The 17,385-nt window shown below is 45.9% G+C and overlaps 1 protein-coding gene across 2 annotated transcripts in view; it reads left to right on the plus strand.

Annotated features, from left to right (window-relative positions):
- ARFGAP3 (ADP ribosylation factor GTPase activating protein 3) overlaps nucleotides 1-17,385 on the plus strand; it is a 47,738-nt gene that overhangs the window by 5,624 nt on the left and 24,729 nt on the right. Inside the window, exons 2-7 of one of the 2 annotated variants that reach the window (XM_026479480.4) lie at nucleotides 401-519; nucleotides 7,004-7,076; nucleotides 8,053-8,184; nucleotides 9,314-9,397; nucleotides 11,618-11,705; nucleotides 16,609-16,668. In XM_026479480.4, coding sequence (XP_026335265.1) covers nucleotides 401-519; nucleotides 7,004-7,076; nucleotides 8,053-8,184; nucleotides 9,314-9,397; nucleotides 11,618-11,705; nucleotides 16,609-16,668 — 556 coding nt within the window. The remainder of the gene's footprint in view (nucleotides 1-400; nucleotides 520-7,003; nucleotides 7,077-8,052; nucleotides 8,185-9,313; nucleotides 9,398-11,617; nucleotides 11,706-16,608; nucleotides 16,669-17,385) is intronic. The other variant, XM_044392294.3, reaches the window with a different exon arrangement.

The following is a 17,385-nucleotide window of genomic DNA, read 5'->3' on the forward strand; positions in this document are numbered from 1 at the left end:
AGCCAAAGTCAGACGCTTAACCAACCGAGTCATCCAGGTGCCTGTAGGTGAGATATTTTGTAATAACCAGTTTAAAAGTGGAAAGGTGAGGGGCGCCTGGGTGGCACAGCGGTTAAGCGTCTGCCTTCCGCTCAGGGCGTGATCCCGGCGTTATGGGATCGAGCCCCACATCAGGCTCCTCTGCTATTAGCCTGCTTCTTCCTCTCCCACTCCCCCTGCTTGTGTTCCCTCTCTCGCTGGCTGTCTCTATCTCCGTCAAATAAATAAATAAAATCTTTAAAAAAAAAAAAAGTGGAAAGGTGAGGCCACTTTCAAGGTAAACCCTGTATTGTATCCTGTAAGAGGGCTCGTTTGGCTAATATGAATTAATTAATAACCGAATTTTGAAATTTTCTTTCAGGTATGTTTTGATTGTGGTGCCAAGAATCCCAGCTGGGCGAGTGTAACCTACGGGGTGTTTCTTTGCATTGACTGTTCAGGGTCACACCGGTCACTGGGCGTTCACTTGAGTTTTATTCGGTAAGTGAGTCTTCTCTCGTCGTGGGTGGGAGGGATCCTTTGGTTACACAGCTCCTCCCCCCTTTTTCCTTCATGTTTGCCTTGACATGAAGTAAACGAGAGGCTGGCTGTGAGTTTTAGGGATTTAAGTCTTCCTAATTAGGTGAACAGGGAAAATGAATTCTTTCCTCTTAGTTACTGTTCTGTAGAGCTCTGTGTCAGGGACCTGGGGCCGCGGTGCTGACGATGGAGTCAGAATGGAGGATTCAAGACATTCTTCTCCTTTTATCACCTTGTAATAACCGGCAGCTCAGGAATCTTACTATGACACATTCGTGATAGAGAAGGATCGGGGTGTGTGGGTCCGGCACACGCCCCATCAGGAGGAGAGCTGATGCAGAGGGCGAGAAGCCCTCATTGTAACGTGGGTATACGTCCAGCACAGTCCTGCAGCCCTGGCTCCCAGGGTCACTGATCTCACAAAGCCCGAGTGAGTGATTTTTGTATGAATTTTAGTGACAAGTTCATGCTTGTAAAAAGGAAGTCTGTCTGTATTTATCTGCAGACCTGGGCTGCATTGGCTCCTCCTGGAGAGATTGTATCTTCTACTCAGTCTGGTAGTAGCCTCGATGGGCCTTTGTTGTGTACTCCGTGGGGCACAGCCCTGCAGTCCAGTGAGGGGGCTGAAGTGCCCTTGTGTGAAGTACAATAAATTGAAATAGCAGAAGGATCCCTAGGGAGGCTCAGGACTTGGAAGCAAAGCCTGCACTTCGTCCCCCATGGGCCCTGGCCAGGACACGTTCTGCAGGGCACCCCTGAGCAGCCCTGGCTCAGATCTCCGTTATCGCTGACCCCCTCCAACCAGTTCACCTGTTCCCCTGCCACTTCTTTTTCCAGGGAAGGAACCAAGGAGGCAGGCAGGCTATTTGGGATTGTAGTGAGCGGTTTTATTGTATATTATGGCCTAAGGAATACTGAGACAATGTGATTACTATGAAAAGCATTAGTTCCGGGCCACCCGGGTGGCTCAGTCGGTTAAGCGTCTGCCTTCGGCTCAGGTCATGATCCCAGAGTCCTGTGATTGAGCCCCCCCCCCCCGCTCAGTGGGGAGCCTGCTGCTCCCTCTGCCGCTCCCCCTGCTTGTGCTCTCTCTCTCACTCACTCTCTGTCAAATAAGTAAATAAAATCTTTAAAAGAAAGCATTATTTCCTATAGGGTAAAATCAATTATAATTTGTGATGAGATATTTTATATGATGACATAAAAGCTATATAGTACAAATAATAGCTTAATTTTCTTTTTTAATATGTTAACTTAAAAAAACCTTTCCTTTTTTTTTTTTTTTTTAAAGATTTATTTATTTATTTATTTATTAGACAGAGAGAGAGACAGCCAGCAAGAGAGGGAACACAAGCAGGGGAGTGGGAGAGGAAGAAGCAGGCCCATAGCGGAGGAGCCCGATGTGGGGCTCGATCCCGGAACACCGGGATCACGCCCTGAGCCGAAGGCAGACGCCCAACGACTGCGCCACCCAGGCGCCCCTTAAAAAAGACCTTTCCTGTTGTACTTTCATGAGTTCTTTTTTCAGAAATCAGTTCCTGGAGGCATGAGGGGCTAAATATTTATAGCTATATAACTCCATAGTAATTAATTAGAAAAGGGAGTTCTTTTGTGCGTTCTTCCTGGTTTCAGAGTATCTATCCATTTCTTGTCTTTTCTTTTTTCTTAGAGATACTGGTCCCAGAATATTTTGAATATACTACCCTGTTCTTACCTCTTTTTTTTAATGTTGAGGTATTTACTTGCTACGGCAAGTTTCTTTTTAATATACTTCCCCCCGCCCCCGTCCAGTCCCCGAGCGGTTGTTACTAGTGGACATAAGACAATACATAATTGGCTGTCTTTCTTTGTTCTTCCCCCTTCCTCTCTGCCGAGTGCCGCCCATTACGATCTGGGCCTCCCTCCGCCTCACCACCAAAGCACACCTCCAGTTTAAACCACTCCAGGAAATCTGACGTGTTCCCGGGTGCGGGAAGGACTGACCGGAAGCCTAATGAGGCTAGACAGCAGAGTCTCCTTGGGCCGCCGCAGGTTTAATGACTAGCCTTTAAAACGTCAGATAAATGTAACTATGAATCACAGTGTTTATAAATGATTCAGAAACAGTTGTTTAAAAAATCCCGTATAACTGGAGGACAGCTGTCTGGGAGTTGGGCAAGAGTAAGTCAAGGATGATAAGGGTAGGGTTTTTGTTTTTAAGAGGTGGAGGTTTGCTCTTTAGGCATTTTTTGTTGTTCAAACAATTACAAACACTAGCTCAATGGGGAAAAAAATCCAAGCAGTTCCAAAGTTCATAAAGTAAGAAGTCCTTCCTCTTGAATCCCTTTCTCCTCTTCTCTCCCCTGCTGCCAGACACACACATACACACCCGCACACGCCCCCACGCTCAGCGTGGTGCTCCCCAGGCATGAACAGATGCACAGTTTGGCTTGAGTGGAATGTTTATTTAAATGGAGATTTGGGTTTTTTTTCTTTGAAAGTAGAATTTCGGGTCAACAGTTGTACAAAGGAAAAAATTGATGTACTGTTGCCTTTGCCAACCAACAAGGGCCACGGCAACGGCCAGCCGCCACTTGGAGCAGAGTGGGTATAACCGGCCTGGCCCCAGCCCAGCGCCTCTTGGGGCTTGACCTCTGCGCCTTAGCTCCTGGGGCAGCTGGGCCTGGCCGTGCTCCCCTCCCTTCAGCTCTGTTTCTCCTCAAGTTCATTGTTAAGTATTTCATGAGTTTATGAGGGATGAATGGAATCTCGTCCTCCCCGCAGTGGGCTGAGGGGGCAGGGGCAGGCTTACAAACAGCATGAACAAGAGGACAGACTGTCAGGTGCCATCCAGGACATGGAAGCAGGACCACATCTACTTCTGAGGAAGATGAGTCCAAGTTGAAAGGAGGAAGTGACACTTGCAATCAGCCTCAAAGTTTTGGTGAGATTTTGATAATGGAAACAGGCAGGGAAAAGGAGGTCAGCACTCAGACTTTAAGGAAAGGTATAGAGGCTGGAAAGAGGGAAATGTGGCTAATTTTTATATGCATAGGAAAATGAGGTGATGAAGGATTCCAAGGGCAAAGATTCGGCTGACCTTGTGGAGGGCCTTGACTGCCAGGCCGGAGCCTGTCCTTAACTGCTGAGGCGTTGAAGGGCGAATGCAGGCAGGCTGGGCCCTGGGCGCAGCGGGTCCCCCAGACATTGGCCTGGCAGTGCCCAGGGGGCGTTAGGAGAGAGGGCGCTCCCGTCACCATCCCGGACCGCCTCTGCCTGTGCTCCTTCCCTCTCCATGTTTCCGTTTCCTTCCCTTGAGGGAAGGGCGGAGTCGTCTGGGTGCCTGCCCAGTGGATGTGAGGGGAGAACCGTTTTGTGGTGTGAGCGTAGGAAGGCATGGCGTCCTATTAAGCACTCAGGCCAGTTACAAACAGCTGGCTGCCTGGAAGCTGTTCCCGGGCTTGTCTGCAAGGAAATGTCTGGATTAATTGTGGTAAATGGATAAAATTCCATTTAAAATGTTTCATTACATGATAACTTCGTCATGTTTATTTGGTGAGATTCCTTCTGATTTCTAAAATCTATTTAAATGTTCTACTTAACAAAAAAATACTGAGTTTGGCAGCCACCAGTGAAGCTAATTCGTGCAGAGTTTTTTTAATACTGTTTATTTATTTGAGAAAGAGAGCGCAAGTGAGCACGAGAGGGGGAGAGGTAGAGAGAGAGCAGGGAGTCTGATGTGGGGCTCCATCCCAGGGCCCTGGGATCATGACCTGAGCCAAAGGCAGATGCTTAACTGACTGAGCCACCCAGGCGCCCCTAATTCATGCAGGGTTTTTTTTGTTTGTTTTTTTTTTAAGATTTTTATTTGACAGAGAGAGACACAGCGAGAGAGAGGGAACACAAGCAGAGGGAGAGAGAGAAGCAGGCTTCCTGCTGAACAGGGAGCCCGATGCAGGGCTCCATCCCAGGATCCTGGGATCATGACCTGAGCCAAAGGCAGACGCTTAATGACTCTGAGCCAGCCAGGCACCCCTAATTCATGCAGTTTTAAGCAGGTCCTATCTTGACTCGTAAGGGTTGTAGAGGCCGTGGAAACCTGTTCTCATTTACCTAGTTGGCTAACAGGAGCGACTTTGTCAAAGGGACACTAATTCTTCAACTGTTCTTTCTTCCTCTGCTTTACTTTTTTCTTAGCATTGTCACAGACTATTACCTTTCACACGTCTTAATCTAAATTACAGGTAAGAAATAACCTAAAGTAAGTCACCTCCTCATGTCGGGCACTCAGGAGCAGTGAAGTTTCCTCTTAAGATTGACTATTGTCACAATCCATTGGCATCAAAACCTTTTATTCTGAAATTCCAGTGTAATGAGAGAGAATCCCTGGCAGGCCAGGTCAGGAGCAGTTAGTTTTAATCCTCATTTCTAAGGAGTAATATTTGAGAAATATTGACTAATAGAGAAATATTTGGCTTTATTATTTTTAAAGGTCGTTTAAGACCAGAAGTTGTCAGGCTGCATAGCAAATCCGAGGACTTGCAGCCCCAGTTTTAGGACATAATGAAGGCGGCACAAATTCAGGTACCTGTTACACGCCTGTGGTAGGAGTGGGGCAGGAAAAGAGGGGCCATCCCCGTCCTCTGGAGCTTGCTGCCCCTGACGCAGAGTGACAGGGCTAACGTGGTCATGGTGATGGTGGCGAGGAGAATTTTTTTTTTTTTTTTTAAGATTTTATTTATTTATTCGACAGAGATAGAGACAGCCAGCGAGAGAGGGAACACAAGCAGGGGGAGTGGGAGAGGAAGAAGCAGGCTCACAGCGGAGGAGCCTGATGTGGGGCTCGATCCCAGGACTCCAGGATCACGCCCTGAGCCAAAGGCAGATGCTTAATGACTGAGCCGCCCAGGCGCCCCGTGATGAGGAGAATTTTAACCATATGGGATTTACCATGAGCCAGGCACTTTCTAGATATTAGCTTATTTGATTCCTACAAGAATGAAATAGATCATAGTATAATGATCACTGCTTTGCCCATGAGGAAGGCAGGCACAGAGAGGTTCAGTAAGTTCTCCAAAGTCACACAGCGAGTCATGGCAGAGGTGAGATTTGTTCTAAATCTCTCAGTCGGTCTCCAGAGGCCGTGCTGGTAACTGCCACCCTGTGACAGAGTGGGGTGGGGCTGGCATCCGACTGGGACTGAGGGAGAGCCCTGAAAATGGGACTGAGCCAGATCTATCAGAAAAAAGATTTCAGAACAGGATATATGATTCAGTCACGTTGCTTGGTCCTCAAGCTCTACAAGATTTTATTCTTGCCTTTGGGAAATCTGTTGCGTATAAAGGGTGGATTAGATTGTCCTTTTCATGCATCACCGTGAAGTGGGTTTGTCATATGGATGGGTGATAATAATACGTATTATTATTAATCTTAAGGTAGCTGTTGGCTTCAGAACAACATTCTAACATTTACAAAGGTGAAGCAGTACAGAGCGGTGTAGAAATTAGTATGTGGAAGGGTAGCATGAAAGGAGGACTCTAGTGAATCTGAAGCTTCTTTCTACCTTCCTGTTTTGTACAGGGTACTCCACCTGTACCCATTAAAAATGTCCACGGTCCTTACAGTTAGTGTAGGACAAGCTGTTGTTGAATATGGGACAGCTTGGCTTTTTGCTCATACCTATGGATTTGATATAAAGACTTCTAACATCGTCGTACTGTCGTATCTTCATTTACAGTAATCACTCAGTGAACTTTCATTGTTGAGAAATACAGTTATTGCCTTTCCCTTGTCCTGATCTGGTCTCAGATTACAGATAAGCAGGGCTAAGGTGTGATAGGGGAGAAGACACTTAAGTTTTCCCTTTAAGAGCACTAAATCCTGAGTTTTCTCCCCTCCCTGATGGTGGTGACATTGAGTAGGTCCCTTCCACCCAGTGATAAGGCTGTGAGCATCCCGGAGGCTCCCGTTAGGGGTCACACTGGACAAATGGATAGCTGATCTGAAAAATTCGGAACAGTACATCTATTTGGAGCAGAGACGCGTTACCAATTTTTAGATCCGAAGCCCCTGAGGATGCAAGGCCAGGAGTCAGTGGTTCCAGCGGCCCTGGGAAGCTTGTTGTGTCCCTGCACCCTAGAAGAGAACCTGGCTGGAGTCCGTGCAGCGCAAGGTCCTGCTGGCCTGGCCTGGCCTGTCTGTGGTCAGGCGTGGGGAGGAGCGGGCGGCCGCCTCTCCCCCCCCCCCCCCCCACCTGGAGACTTAGCTGCTAGGAAGGACGAGAGCGGCCAGGAGTTGCCGGCACAGCCATCATGCACCCTGCAGACCCAGCATCGTATGTCACTGTTAACCCAAACTTAGAAGTCTTCAGGATCCTGAAACTGATGGAACTCTTGTTTTCTAAAGTGTAGTGGCTTGATTCTGGGGGGGAAATGTGTTAATGTTTGCAAATATTCTTTCCATTTAGATCTACAGAGCTGGACTCTAACTGGTCTTGGTTTCAGCTGCGATGCATGCAGGTTGGAGGAAATGCTAGTGCAGTAAGTTCGCCTTAGACATGCTATTTCCCTTCTCGAATAAATCCGTGTTAGACTAGGACGGAAGCTCGGTATTCGCATGTACGAGCTTGGGGGGCCCTGTCGGATAGCAAAGTCCGGAAGGGCTTGGCAGTGGATGGCCCTGGTGACTTGTTTATCCCCAAGTCTGTGAAATACCTGGTCCACACAAAGCTCTGGGCTAGGTGCGGGTTACAGTGGCGAACAAGACAAACGAGATCCCCATCTCAGCTTAGGAATTTCTGCGTAAAAAAATAAGTGTCCAGTTAACTTACAGTTTTAGAGCAGATATCCTTAACTCCCCTTACAAACCTAAATAAGGGTCCTCAAATATGTTAAACTTCATTTACAAATTCAGTATATCTGATTAATCAAATTGAGTTGCTCATACAGGTTTTTCAAGTGCCTACTTGAATTAAGATACGAATTCTGTAATTCATGTCTGAATAGGGACCCTTATGAGGTAAACATAGTTTCTTCTGATTGTTTAAACATTTGTTTTACCACCTTGTTTATGCTGTGGACTCTGTTCATGCAGATATAGTTCTGAAGGTCAGCAATGCTCCTGACCAATTTCAATTAGTGGAATTCCAATTGAAATGAATTTCTCATGAACTAAAAGTAGTCCGGAGTGGAAAATGTCCCCCGAAGTAACAAAATAACCCAGAATGAGAGAGGTGCTTTAATGGAGGAACGAAGGGCCAGTGATTTCATTTTGTAATGCGAGTCTCGTGTCCAGTTTTACCAAAATATTAATGTTGCATGTGTGGAAGGCATTCCTTTTACAAGAAAAAGTTTATATGAAATTATGTGGTTTAAATTTTTTTTGTAAATTATGTGGTTTAATTACTTTTGTTTTCACTAGTATTTTCCAAAAAATCCTTCATAACATGAAGTAATGTTTTCGGTCACGTTAGATTTAATGCAGTATTGCTATTAATTCGTGTATTTTCCTCCATAGTCTTCCTTTTTCCATCAACACGGCTGTGCCACCAATGACACCAACGCCAAGTACAACAGTCGCGCTGCTCAGCTCTACCGGGAGAGAATCAAGTCGCTGGCCTCCCAGGCGACGCGGAAGCACGGCACTGACGTAAGTCACTGGCGGGTTGGGTTGTCTCCTTCAGATGAACATTTATTTCAGTAGAAAACGTGGTTTTAACCATCCCAGATAGTCAAACCTTCTAACAGGATTCTCTTGCAAGGAAACAACCTATAGCTGATTCTCATTGTTCGTGGAAGTCATGCTCCGTGAGGCTGCTGGGAGCCCTGAATTAGGAAATGCCGAAGCATCGCTCCCAGGGGAAATAGAGGGCTGGGTTCCTACAAGCTTCTGGTCACGACGTTTCCTTCAACGGAGCAATACGTAACCTGATTTTACATGTGCTTCTGCTTAAGGACCCCTTATTGAATATATTATGTAGCTGAGTGTGTGATGCTTAATAGGATATTAATGTAATAACATTTAACAGATAATAGATAAAATTTAATATATACTCATTGACTCACGGACATTGAGCTCCCTGGCCATAGCACCATATATAACTCATGTCCGAATGAAGCTTACCTAACACTGTATTTTTTCTGTAAGGCACATCACAGCCTCCGTGTGCTTAGGAGCCCTAAGTAGGACTTCAGCACTAGGCTTTGGGGCCAATTTAGACAATGAAATCACCAACAAAGCACAAAAATGTGAAAAATGTGGCACTAAGTAGACCACAGGAAGGACACTTACTTACAGTGTGAGAGCTAACGCGAGAAGGCAGGGCATCCCCTTGTTCTGCCTCCGCCGGGAACGCGTACCTTGGGTGGCTCACATTCTTCGCGGATCCGCGCGTCTGCGAAGACGCGTCTCAAGCATCGATTTGGGAGTCACAAGTAAATTACGGCAAGTAGGTGAATTTGCAAATGTGGAAACCACAATTAATGAGGATTGGCCATACTTTGGAACCTGCACTTAGAAACTGAGTCCTCGATTTCTCCTTTCCAGAAATGGCTTGTGAATCTGGTACTTGACATCCTCAAGGTTTGGATGCAAAAGTTACTGGATTGATATATTACTAAAAGGTGCTCAGGGGCCCTGCATAGGCCTGTTACTACTGTATAGTAGTAGAAAGTACCAGTCTTTAGCAAACAGATCTCTAGGAAGGGAGTGGGATGATTAAATAAACCCTTTTAAAGCCAGACGAAGGGCTAAGTGGTGCTTTACGTTTTGGTTCTAGCTGTGGCTGGATAGCTGCGTGGTTCCGCCTCTGACCCCTCCACCGAAAGAGGAAGACTTTTTTGCCTCTCATGCTTCTCCTGAGGTATGTGTTAGGCTTCATACAATTTTAAAGTATGCTTACTCTTACATTTATGAAGTGTATATATTTAAATGGGTATATATTTAAGTGTTTCACTTAGGAGCCAGGCTAGGCTGCTGTAACTCACAACCCTGAAATACAGTCTCTTAAACAAGATGGAAATGAATTTCCATCAGCATTTCTGAAGTCGGTTGTCCAGGGGTGACCGAGGGAGGGATTTATTTGGTTCTTCTCCACATGTTGGCTTCCGTCTCCCGGTCCGAGTGTCTGCTCCAGTCCATGATCTTGTGCAGCGGTGGGAAGGGGGCAAGCATCTAGGAAAGCAAGTGCCCCATCCTTTTACTAAAAAATAGTAGAGGTAGTGCACGTGACTTCTGCTCGCGTCTTAGTAGCCAGAACTTAGTCGTACCTCTATAGCGAGCTGCCAGGGAAGTATAGAAGGATGCAGGCAGGGGCGCCTGAGTGGCTTGGTCGGTTAAGCAGCCGAGTCTTGATCTCAGCCCAGGTCTTGGTGTCAGGGTTGTGAGTTCAAGCCCTGCGTTGGGCTCGGCACTTAAATAAAGAACGAAGTCAGTACTGACACAAGGAAGTAGGAGCTGGCACCGAGCGAGCCTCCAGGGAATGAGCCAGAATCAAGTTGTATCAGTTGCTAACCCTTGATTTTTTTGGTGATTATAATGTGCACGTACGTGTTCATTGACAAAGCAGTTACCAAACAAGGAGGGAACAGAAAGCAAAAGAAAAAATGAGGTGTTCTGTCACAATCTGCACCTCTTGTTTATTTTTATTTTTTAGATTTTATTTATTGAGAGAGAGAGTATGGAGGGGGAGGGTCAGAGGGAGAAGCCGACTCCCCGCTGAGCAGGGAGCCTGATAAGGGGCTTGATCCCTGATCTCCAGGATCCTGACCTGAGCCAAAGGCAGAGGTTTAACCAACTGAGCCACCCGGGTGCCCCTGTACCTCTTGTTTACTGTAGAACAAGGTACAGAATATGCATGACTGGCAGCTGAGAAGTGTTAGGGTAGAAACGACAGGCTGACGGGAAGAGAGAGAGGAACAGTTTGATGCACACAAGTGCTGGCATTAGTATTCTGTGAACTCACCTGTATTTTAGTATCTCTCTGTACGCACACACACACACACACGCAGACCCACACAGTGGAGCCCTGGTGACAGATATGTGTGTGTCCCCGGGTGACTACACACACAGAGGTAGGACCCGCCTCTGCCCACCGAGAGGCCCCGAGACGGGCACACCCAGCCCCCCCACGCTGATTTCTAAATGTCAGGAGGGACTAGGGCTACCTGTGGAGAAACGGCAGATTCTAGGACTGGGGCTGCTGGGGCAGCTGAGCCTGGAGCATCCTGTAGGGCTGGAAGGGAAGGAAGTGCTGGGCAGAGGGGGTGGCAGATAGAGGAGGGCATGTGTAAAGCACTCAGGAACCAACCCGAAAGCCGGAACAATTTCAACAGCAAACTAAGTAATGACCGTTTGGATTATAATCCAAAGAATAAAATAAATGCCCACAAGTCTACACTAATATAAATAGATGATTGAATAAATAAACGAAGAGAAGGGATGATCTTCCTTACAGAAAAATTCAGTCATATGCATAGATGCTCTGCCCTCAGGACCAACTTGGTGACTCGCTTCTCAGGACTAGGGGATGGGAAGGGGAAAATGGCACCTTTACTGGAGAAAAGCCTGGCAGGCACCACCTGATTTATCAATGACTTGGTGATCACAGTTGAAGTGTAATTGACACAACAGTGTCATATGAGTTTCAGGTATACGGTATAAAGATTCAGCAGCTCCGTGCACTACTGGGGCTCATCAGGATGAGTGTGCTCTGGGGGCGCCTGGGGGCTCAGTCGGTCAAATGTCTGCCTCTTGGTTTCGGCTGGGTCACTATCTCGTGGGTCATGAGACTGAGCCCCGCATCAGGCTCTGCGCACAGCGGGGACGCTGCTTCAGGTTCTGTCTCTGTCTCTGTCTCTCTCTCCCTCCGCCCCTCCCCCCACACGTGCACACATGCTCTCTCTAGAATACATACATAAATCTTTTTAAAAAAAAGAATAGACATGTTTTAATATTATCTTTCCTTTCCGCTAATCCAAGATACTTAGAAGGTGACTGTTAACTTCCTAGCTTTTCCCCTGCTTTGACTTTTTTGTGACTTTCCTCGCTTTGCTTACTGATGACTCTTCTCACCTTGCGGCAGACAAGCGGCACAGGCTGGGCGTCGGCACAACCGGAAGCGTCGTCTTTGCCACCGAGGAACGTGGAAACCACCCCAGCCAATAATGAAGGTAGTCTTCAGAACTGTCCTGTACTGCTCTCCTTTGGTTCAGTGGTGTGCTGTGAGACGAATAGAAAATAAGATCCTTGGGGCGCCTGGGTGCAGTCAGTTGAGCATCCAACTCTTAAGTCGCGATCTCAGGGTTGTGGGATTAAGCCCCATTTCGGGCTGATAGATGGTATAGTGGGGGAAAAGTTAACTGAACAGGGAATATGATCTCATTTTTATAAAAAATGAAACAAAAACATATACACACAGAAAACATTCTGGAAGGTACATACCAGATTGCTAACTGGAGAGTGAAATTACTGAATAAAGTACTTTTACCTTCGACTTGATCCATGTGTGAAATGAGTGAACTTTTGTAATGAGTATATGTTACTTCCATACAAGGAAAACAAGATTTCAATTTTAAAAACGATCATGTAAATAGTCGATACCTAATGATTTGCATTTGGTGATTTTATTATACGATTTTATTTATTTATCTAAAAGATTTTATTTATTTGAGAGGGAGAGAGAGCGTGCACGAGCGGGAGGGGGAGAGGGAGAGGGAGAATCTCAAGCAGAGCCCCATGCAGGACTCGATCCCAGGACCCTGAGATCCTGACCTGAGCCGAAGCCAAGAGTTGGACGCTTAACTGACTGTGGCAGGCAGGCGCCCTGGGATTATATTTATTGTAAATATACTTACATCAGTTGCTTGTATTTTAAAAAAATCACTTGAATAACAAGGATCAAGACCTCAACTTTTTCTGTTTTAAGATTGAACATTTTTTGTTAGCCAGAAAGTTCGTGTAAATTAACAGCACCATTTGACGGCTGTGCAGGGCACCCCTGGGCTGTGGCGCCAAAAGCTTGGGCTGGTATAAACTGAGCCTGGAACTACTTTTGGGAACTTCGTGTCATAGGAAGAACCAAACACTCAACCAGCTTTATGACTAAGATTTTTGAGAAACTTTCTGGCAAGGGTTTTACTGGAGGGTTGGAGACTGACTGGTATTTATCGAGAAGAGAGTCTTAGAACAGTGGTCATTCAGGTCTCTGTGTGAGTGGGGTCGGGGAGCAGGCTGGAAGGAAAAGTCGCTTCATTTGTACTGAATTCTAGGTAAAAGGGTAGGAATGTCTGAGATTCCATCAAACAGCAGATTTTAGGATGCCTGTTTTTAATGTTACTGGTCTTAGGAGTCGACCTATCAGCAAACCAGGATGGGAACATTCTGCATCCTGGGGAACGGTGAGTGAATGGAATTGGGAAAAGTGTCTAGCATTTTGGAAAAAATAAGAAAATAAAGCAGAATTCCTTCTTTACTCTTTACGTCAACCTAAATTTAGTTGGTTTACTTAAATACAAATCACGAAAATATGAGGTTACTAGAAGAAACACGGGTGAAGCTTTTCTATGCATATTCAAGCCTCGTGAGAGGAAGAGATTAATGAATCTGTTACAAATACAACATTTCTGTTCTGAAGAAATGGTTTAATGACAAGTGATAAACGCTTGCAATCTGTATATAGATAAAAAGCTTGTTTCCTTAATATGCAAAGGACTCTGGCATGGCTGGGTTTGGTATGATGGACAACCTGTGGGTTTTTTTGCACATTTCATTTTTTGTGCGTATGAACCCTAAATGCTTGCTAAGAACACATCTCTAAGTGGCGTTTCGATTTTCAGTTCCTTAGACCCGCACCACACTGCAGCCACACCGGCCCTTTGGTTCTTTCCTGTGTTTGCTTTATGTTTTGCTTGCAGTAGGGATCTGCCCCCTGGTAGCCATGTGGCTGCCTGCCTCCTGGAGTCTCTGCTCGAGGGCCTGTTGTTAAGAGGCCACGTCCACCCCACGGGCACTCCGGCCACTACCACATTTCTGCGTCTGGTCTCGCTCGTAGTGCGGCACCTTGGTTCTGGGAATGACCCTGCCCCGTTAGCTCATGGGCTGTGAGCAACTCCAGGGAGAGGTGGTTTTTTAAGATAAGGAGTCTGCCTGAGCCATTGATCCGTAAGGACAGAAGAGACAAAATAATCCCGACACAGTCCTGACTAACGCAGAGAAAAGGCAGGCTTTGTACCTCCCGAGAGTACAGAAGACAATCTGAATGTTGTACTTACAACTAATTAGCATAAAAGGCCTTGGAGCTCACGTGCCACGGAAGCCCGTGCGCCCTCTGGAGTCTGGGTGTCTCGTTTGTTTTACTACCAGGAGACAAAGGTAACTACCTGCAGAACAAGATTTTGTTCTTATACATATTTTTTTTTTTTGAGATTTATTTATTTATTAGAGAGCGTGCTCGTGTGCAGGTGGGGCAGGGGCAGAAGGGGAGAGAGCATCTTCAAGCAGACTCCCTGCTGAGTGCGGAGCCCGAGGTCATGTGGGGCTCCATCTCACGACCCTGAGCCGAAGCCAAGAGTTGGACACTCAACCAACCGAGCACCCAGGCTCCCCTGTTGTAAATATTTTATTTAATTATTTTTTTTAAAGATTTTATTTATTTGACAGAGATAGAGACAGCCAGCGAGAGAGGGAACACAGGCAGGGGGAGTGGGAGAGGAAGAAGCAGGCTCATAGCAGAGGAGCCTGATGTGGGGCTCGATCCCAGAACGCTGGGATCACGCCTTGAGCCGAAGGCAGACGCTTAATGACTGCGCCACCCAGGCGCCCCTTGTAAATATTTTAAAATCTACATTCTTACCTGAAGAGTTCCTCCCGAAGGCTTTATTGTTTAGAATGCCACCCCCCCCTTGCCCCCTGCAGCAGCATTTCCTCCTCGGTTCCCCACCAGAGTCTCACCAGCAGCTCTCAGCTCTCCAGGCTGAGCCCAGCATTTCCCTTGTCAGCGTGGGGCGACAGGGTGCAGTCTTGAGTCAACTTAAGGGTTACATAATGAAAAGGGAGATCAAAAGAATTGTGACCAATGGAATGTGGGTCCTGACATCCTCTGCCTAAGTGTCCTTATTCCCTGGCATTCCTCCAGTGCCCAGCAGTTCCTGGCCCATGGTAGGTAATAAGAAATGTGTAGTCAGCCCTTTTTCCACAAAATGCCATTGTTCTCACTCATCCTGCTTTGCCTACTCCAATGCCTTAAGTAGAGTTTACCTTTTAAATATTTATAGGGGCTCCTGGGTCGCTCAGTCGGTGAAGTGGCTGACTCTTGATTTTGGCTCAGGTCATGATCTCGGGGTCCTGGGATCGGCTCCTTGCTCAGCGGGGAGTCTGCTTAAGATTCTCTCTCTCCTCCCTCTGCCTCCCCCGGCTGGTGTGTGCCCTCTCTCAAATCTTTTTTTTGAGAAAGAGCACACGAACAGGGAGGGACAGAGGGAGAAGGAAAGAGAGAATCTTAAGCAGACTCCACATTCAGCACAGAGCCTGACATGGGACTTGATCTCACAGCCCTGGGATCATGACCTGAGCCAAAATCAAGAGTTGGACCCTTAACCGACTGAGCCACCCAGGCGTCCCAAACAAATAAATCTTTAAAAATAAATAAATACTTATAAGATATGTTTCCTCTAAATCTCTGTCAGGCCTGCCATGTTTTAAATAACAGCTTTATTGACATAAAATTCAATGCATCATAAAATTTACCCTTTTTTAAACTGTTCAGTTCAGTGGTTTTTGTGTATTCACAAGGTTGTGCCACCATCGACACTGTTTACTCCAGAACATTTTCAGCAGCCCCCAAAGAAAGCCTGTACCTGTGAACAGTCCCCATTCTGCCCTGCTCCCCAGCCCTGGCAAGCACCAGGCTGCTTCTGTCTCTAAGGATTTGCCTGTTCTAGGCGTTTCATCTCGATGGAATCCTACGATGTCGGGTCTTCTGTGACCAGCTTCTTGAGCTTAGCGTCATGTTTTCAAGGTCCGACCAAGTCGTAGCAGGTGTCAGGACTTCATTCCGTTTTCTGACCAAGTAATATCCCATGGCCTGGATAGATTGCATTTTATTTATTCAGTTTTTTAAAGATTTTATTTACTCATTTGACAGAGGGAGCACAAGCAGGGGGAGTGGCAGGCAGAGGGAGAGGGAGAAGCCGGCTCCCTGCGCAGCGGGGGAGCCTGCTGTGGGGCTGGATCCCAGGATCCTGGGATCATGACCTGAGTCGAAGGCAGATGCTTAACCGACTGAGCCACTCAGACGCCCCTTGTTTATTCATTTTTAAAGTAATAAAATTAAGATAAAATATTTTTTAAATGAAGACATAATAGAGTTTCCTAACCAGAATCATTTTTTTAGGCAAACTAGAAAACAGCACAGATTTCCTGGCACCTGGAAATTTAGGTTTCTATCACTGATAAGATTGGCGTTGTAATTTACCAATATTAACATATATTGGGTGTATAATCCATGTATGTACTAGGTATCTCAGAGCAATTCATTTTACAACACCAGATCGTAAGGTAGAATTTCGAGTAATTAGAGACCACTAACATTTTTATCCTATAAAGCAACTGGATAAAAAGTATACTTCTGTTTCAGTGGACTTTTAAATCAAAATTCTTTTTTTTTTTTAATTTTTTTAATTTTTATTTTTTTAATTTTTATTTTTTTTTAAAGATTTTATTTATTTGACAGAGAGAGACAGCCAGCGAGAGAGGGAACACAAGCAGGGGCAGTGGGAGAGGAAGAAGCAGGCTCCTAGCGGAGGAGCCTGATGTGGGGCTCGATCCCAGGACCCTGGGATCACACCCGGAGCCGAAGGCAGACGCTTAACGACTGCGCCACCCAGGCGCCCCTCAAAATTCTTTTTTTTTAATCAAAATTCTTATGATAAAATAGAATATGGAACTAGACAGAAAAACAGTCATTGGCAAAACGGGGCAAGATATGTGGAACCGAGAAAGTACAATTTATTACACATTCAGAGCGCGTTTGAGGAGTGTGTTTTCTATATTAATAGCAGTATATTTACCTTTCAGGCGGACCAGAGCGAGGACCGAGCGTGGAAGGTCTTAATGCACCAACGAAGGCTGCTTTAGGTAATAGGCCTATGACTCCACGTTCTGATTTAGAGAGTAAGATTCATTACGACAAAAAATGCATCCCGTCTGTACGTTCTACCTAGATTTTGTAGACTTAACACGGCATCGTGACCATTAATCTGTTAATAAGATTTTATTGAGTAAAAAAATGCCGTTCCATTCAGCCAGCTTGAGGCCCGTGAATTGCCTGCCTGAAGCTGCTGTTGGTGCCGTTGATTTGCTCATTTGTGTTGTGCTGGTTTGTTCCCAGCGTGAGCAGAGGGAGGGCAAGCAGCCCCGTCATTCCCGTTGACTCAAGAACTGCTAGTATTTTCTTCTCTTTCTGATTTTACAGTGATCTTTAATGTTTCATTATCAGAGAATTACATCCTGAAATCAGTGCATATTACTTGGCATTAATTGGAAAACAAGTACTTGGGCGAAAAATAGCTAAACTATTAGAAATGTTCGGGTATTTTCATCCTACGGGAACAGCCTTGTGGGAGGTTGGGGGCAGATTGTGTGACTACTGCCACACGCATCCAGAAGGAGGCGATGGAAAGAGAAACTTCCATGGGTCTCTTTTTCACACTTGAAATGTAATGATGTTAAGGTCTCATTAGGGCTAAATTTGAATCTTCGTTGTTTGTGGTTTTATGCTGTCTTTTCCTATTAAACCACATTCTCATCTTCGTAAGAAAAAAGTTAAAATTTTATTCTTACTGCATCTCGTAA

This window comes from Ursus arctos, unplaced genomic scaffold (assembly GCF_023065955.2).
Source record: "Ursus arctos isolate Adak ecotype North America unplaced genomic scaffold, UrsArc2.0 scaffold_21, whole genome shotgun sequence".
Classification (NCBI taxonomy): domain Eukaryota; kingdom Metazoa; phylum Chordata; class Mammalia; order Carnivora; family Ursidae; genus Ursus; species Ursus arctos.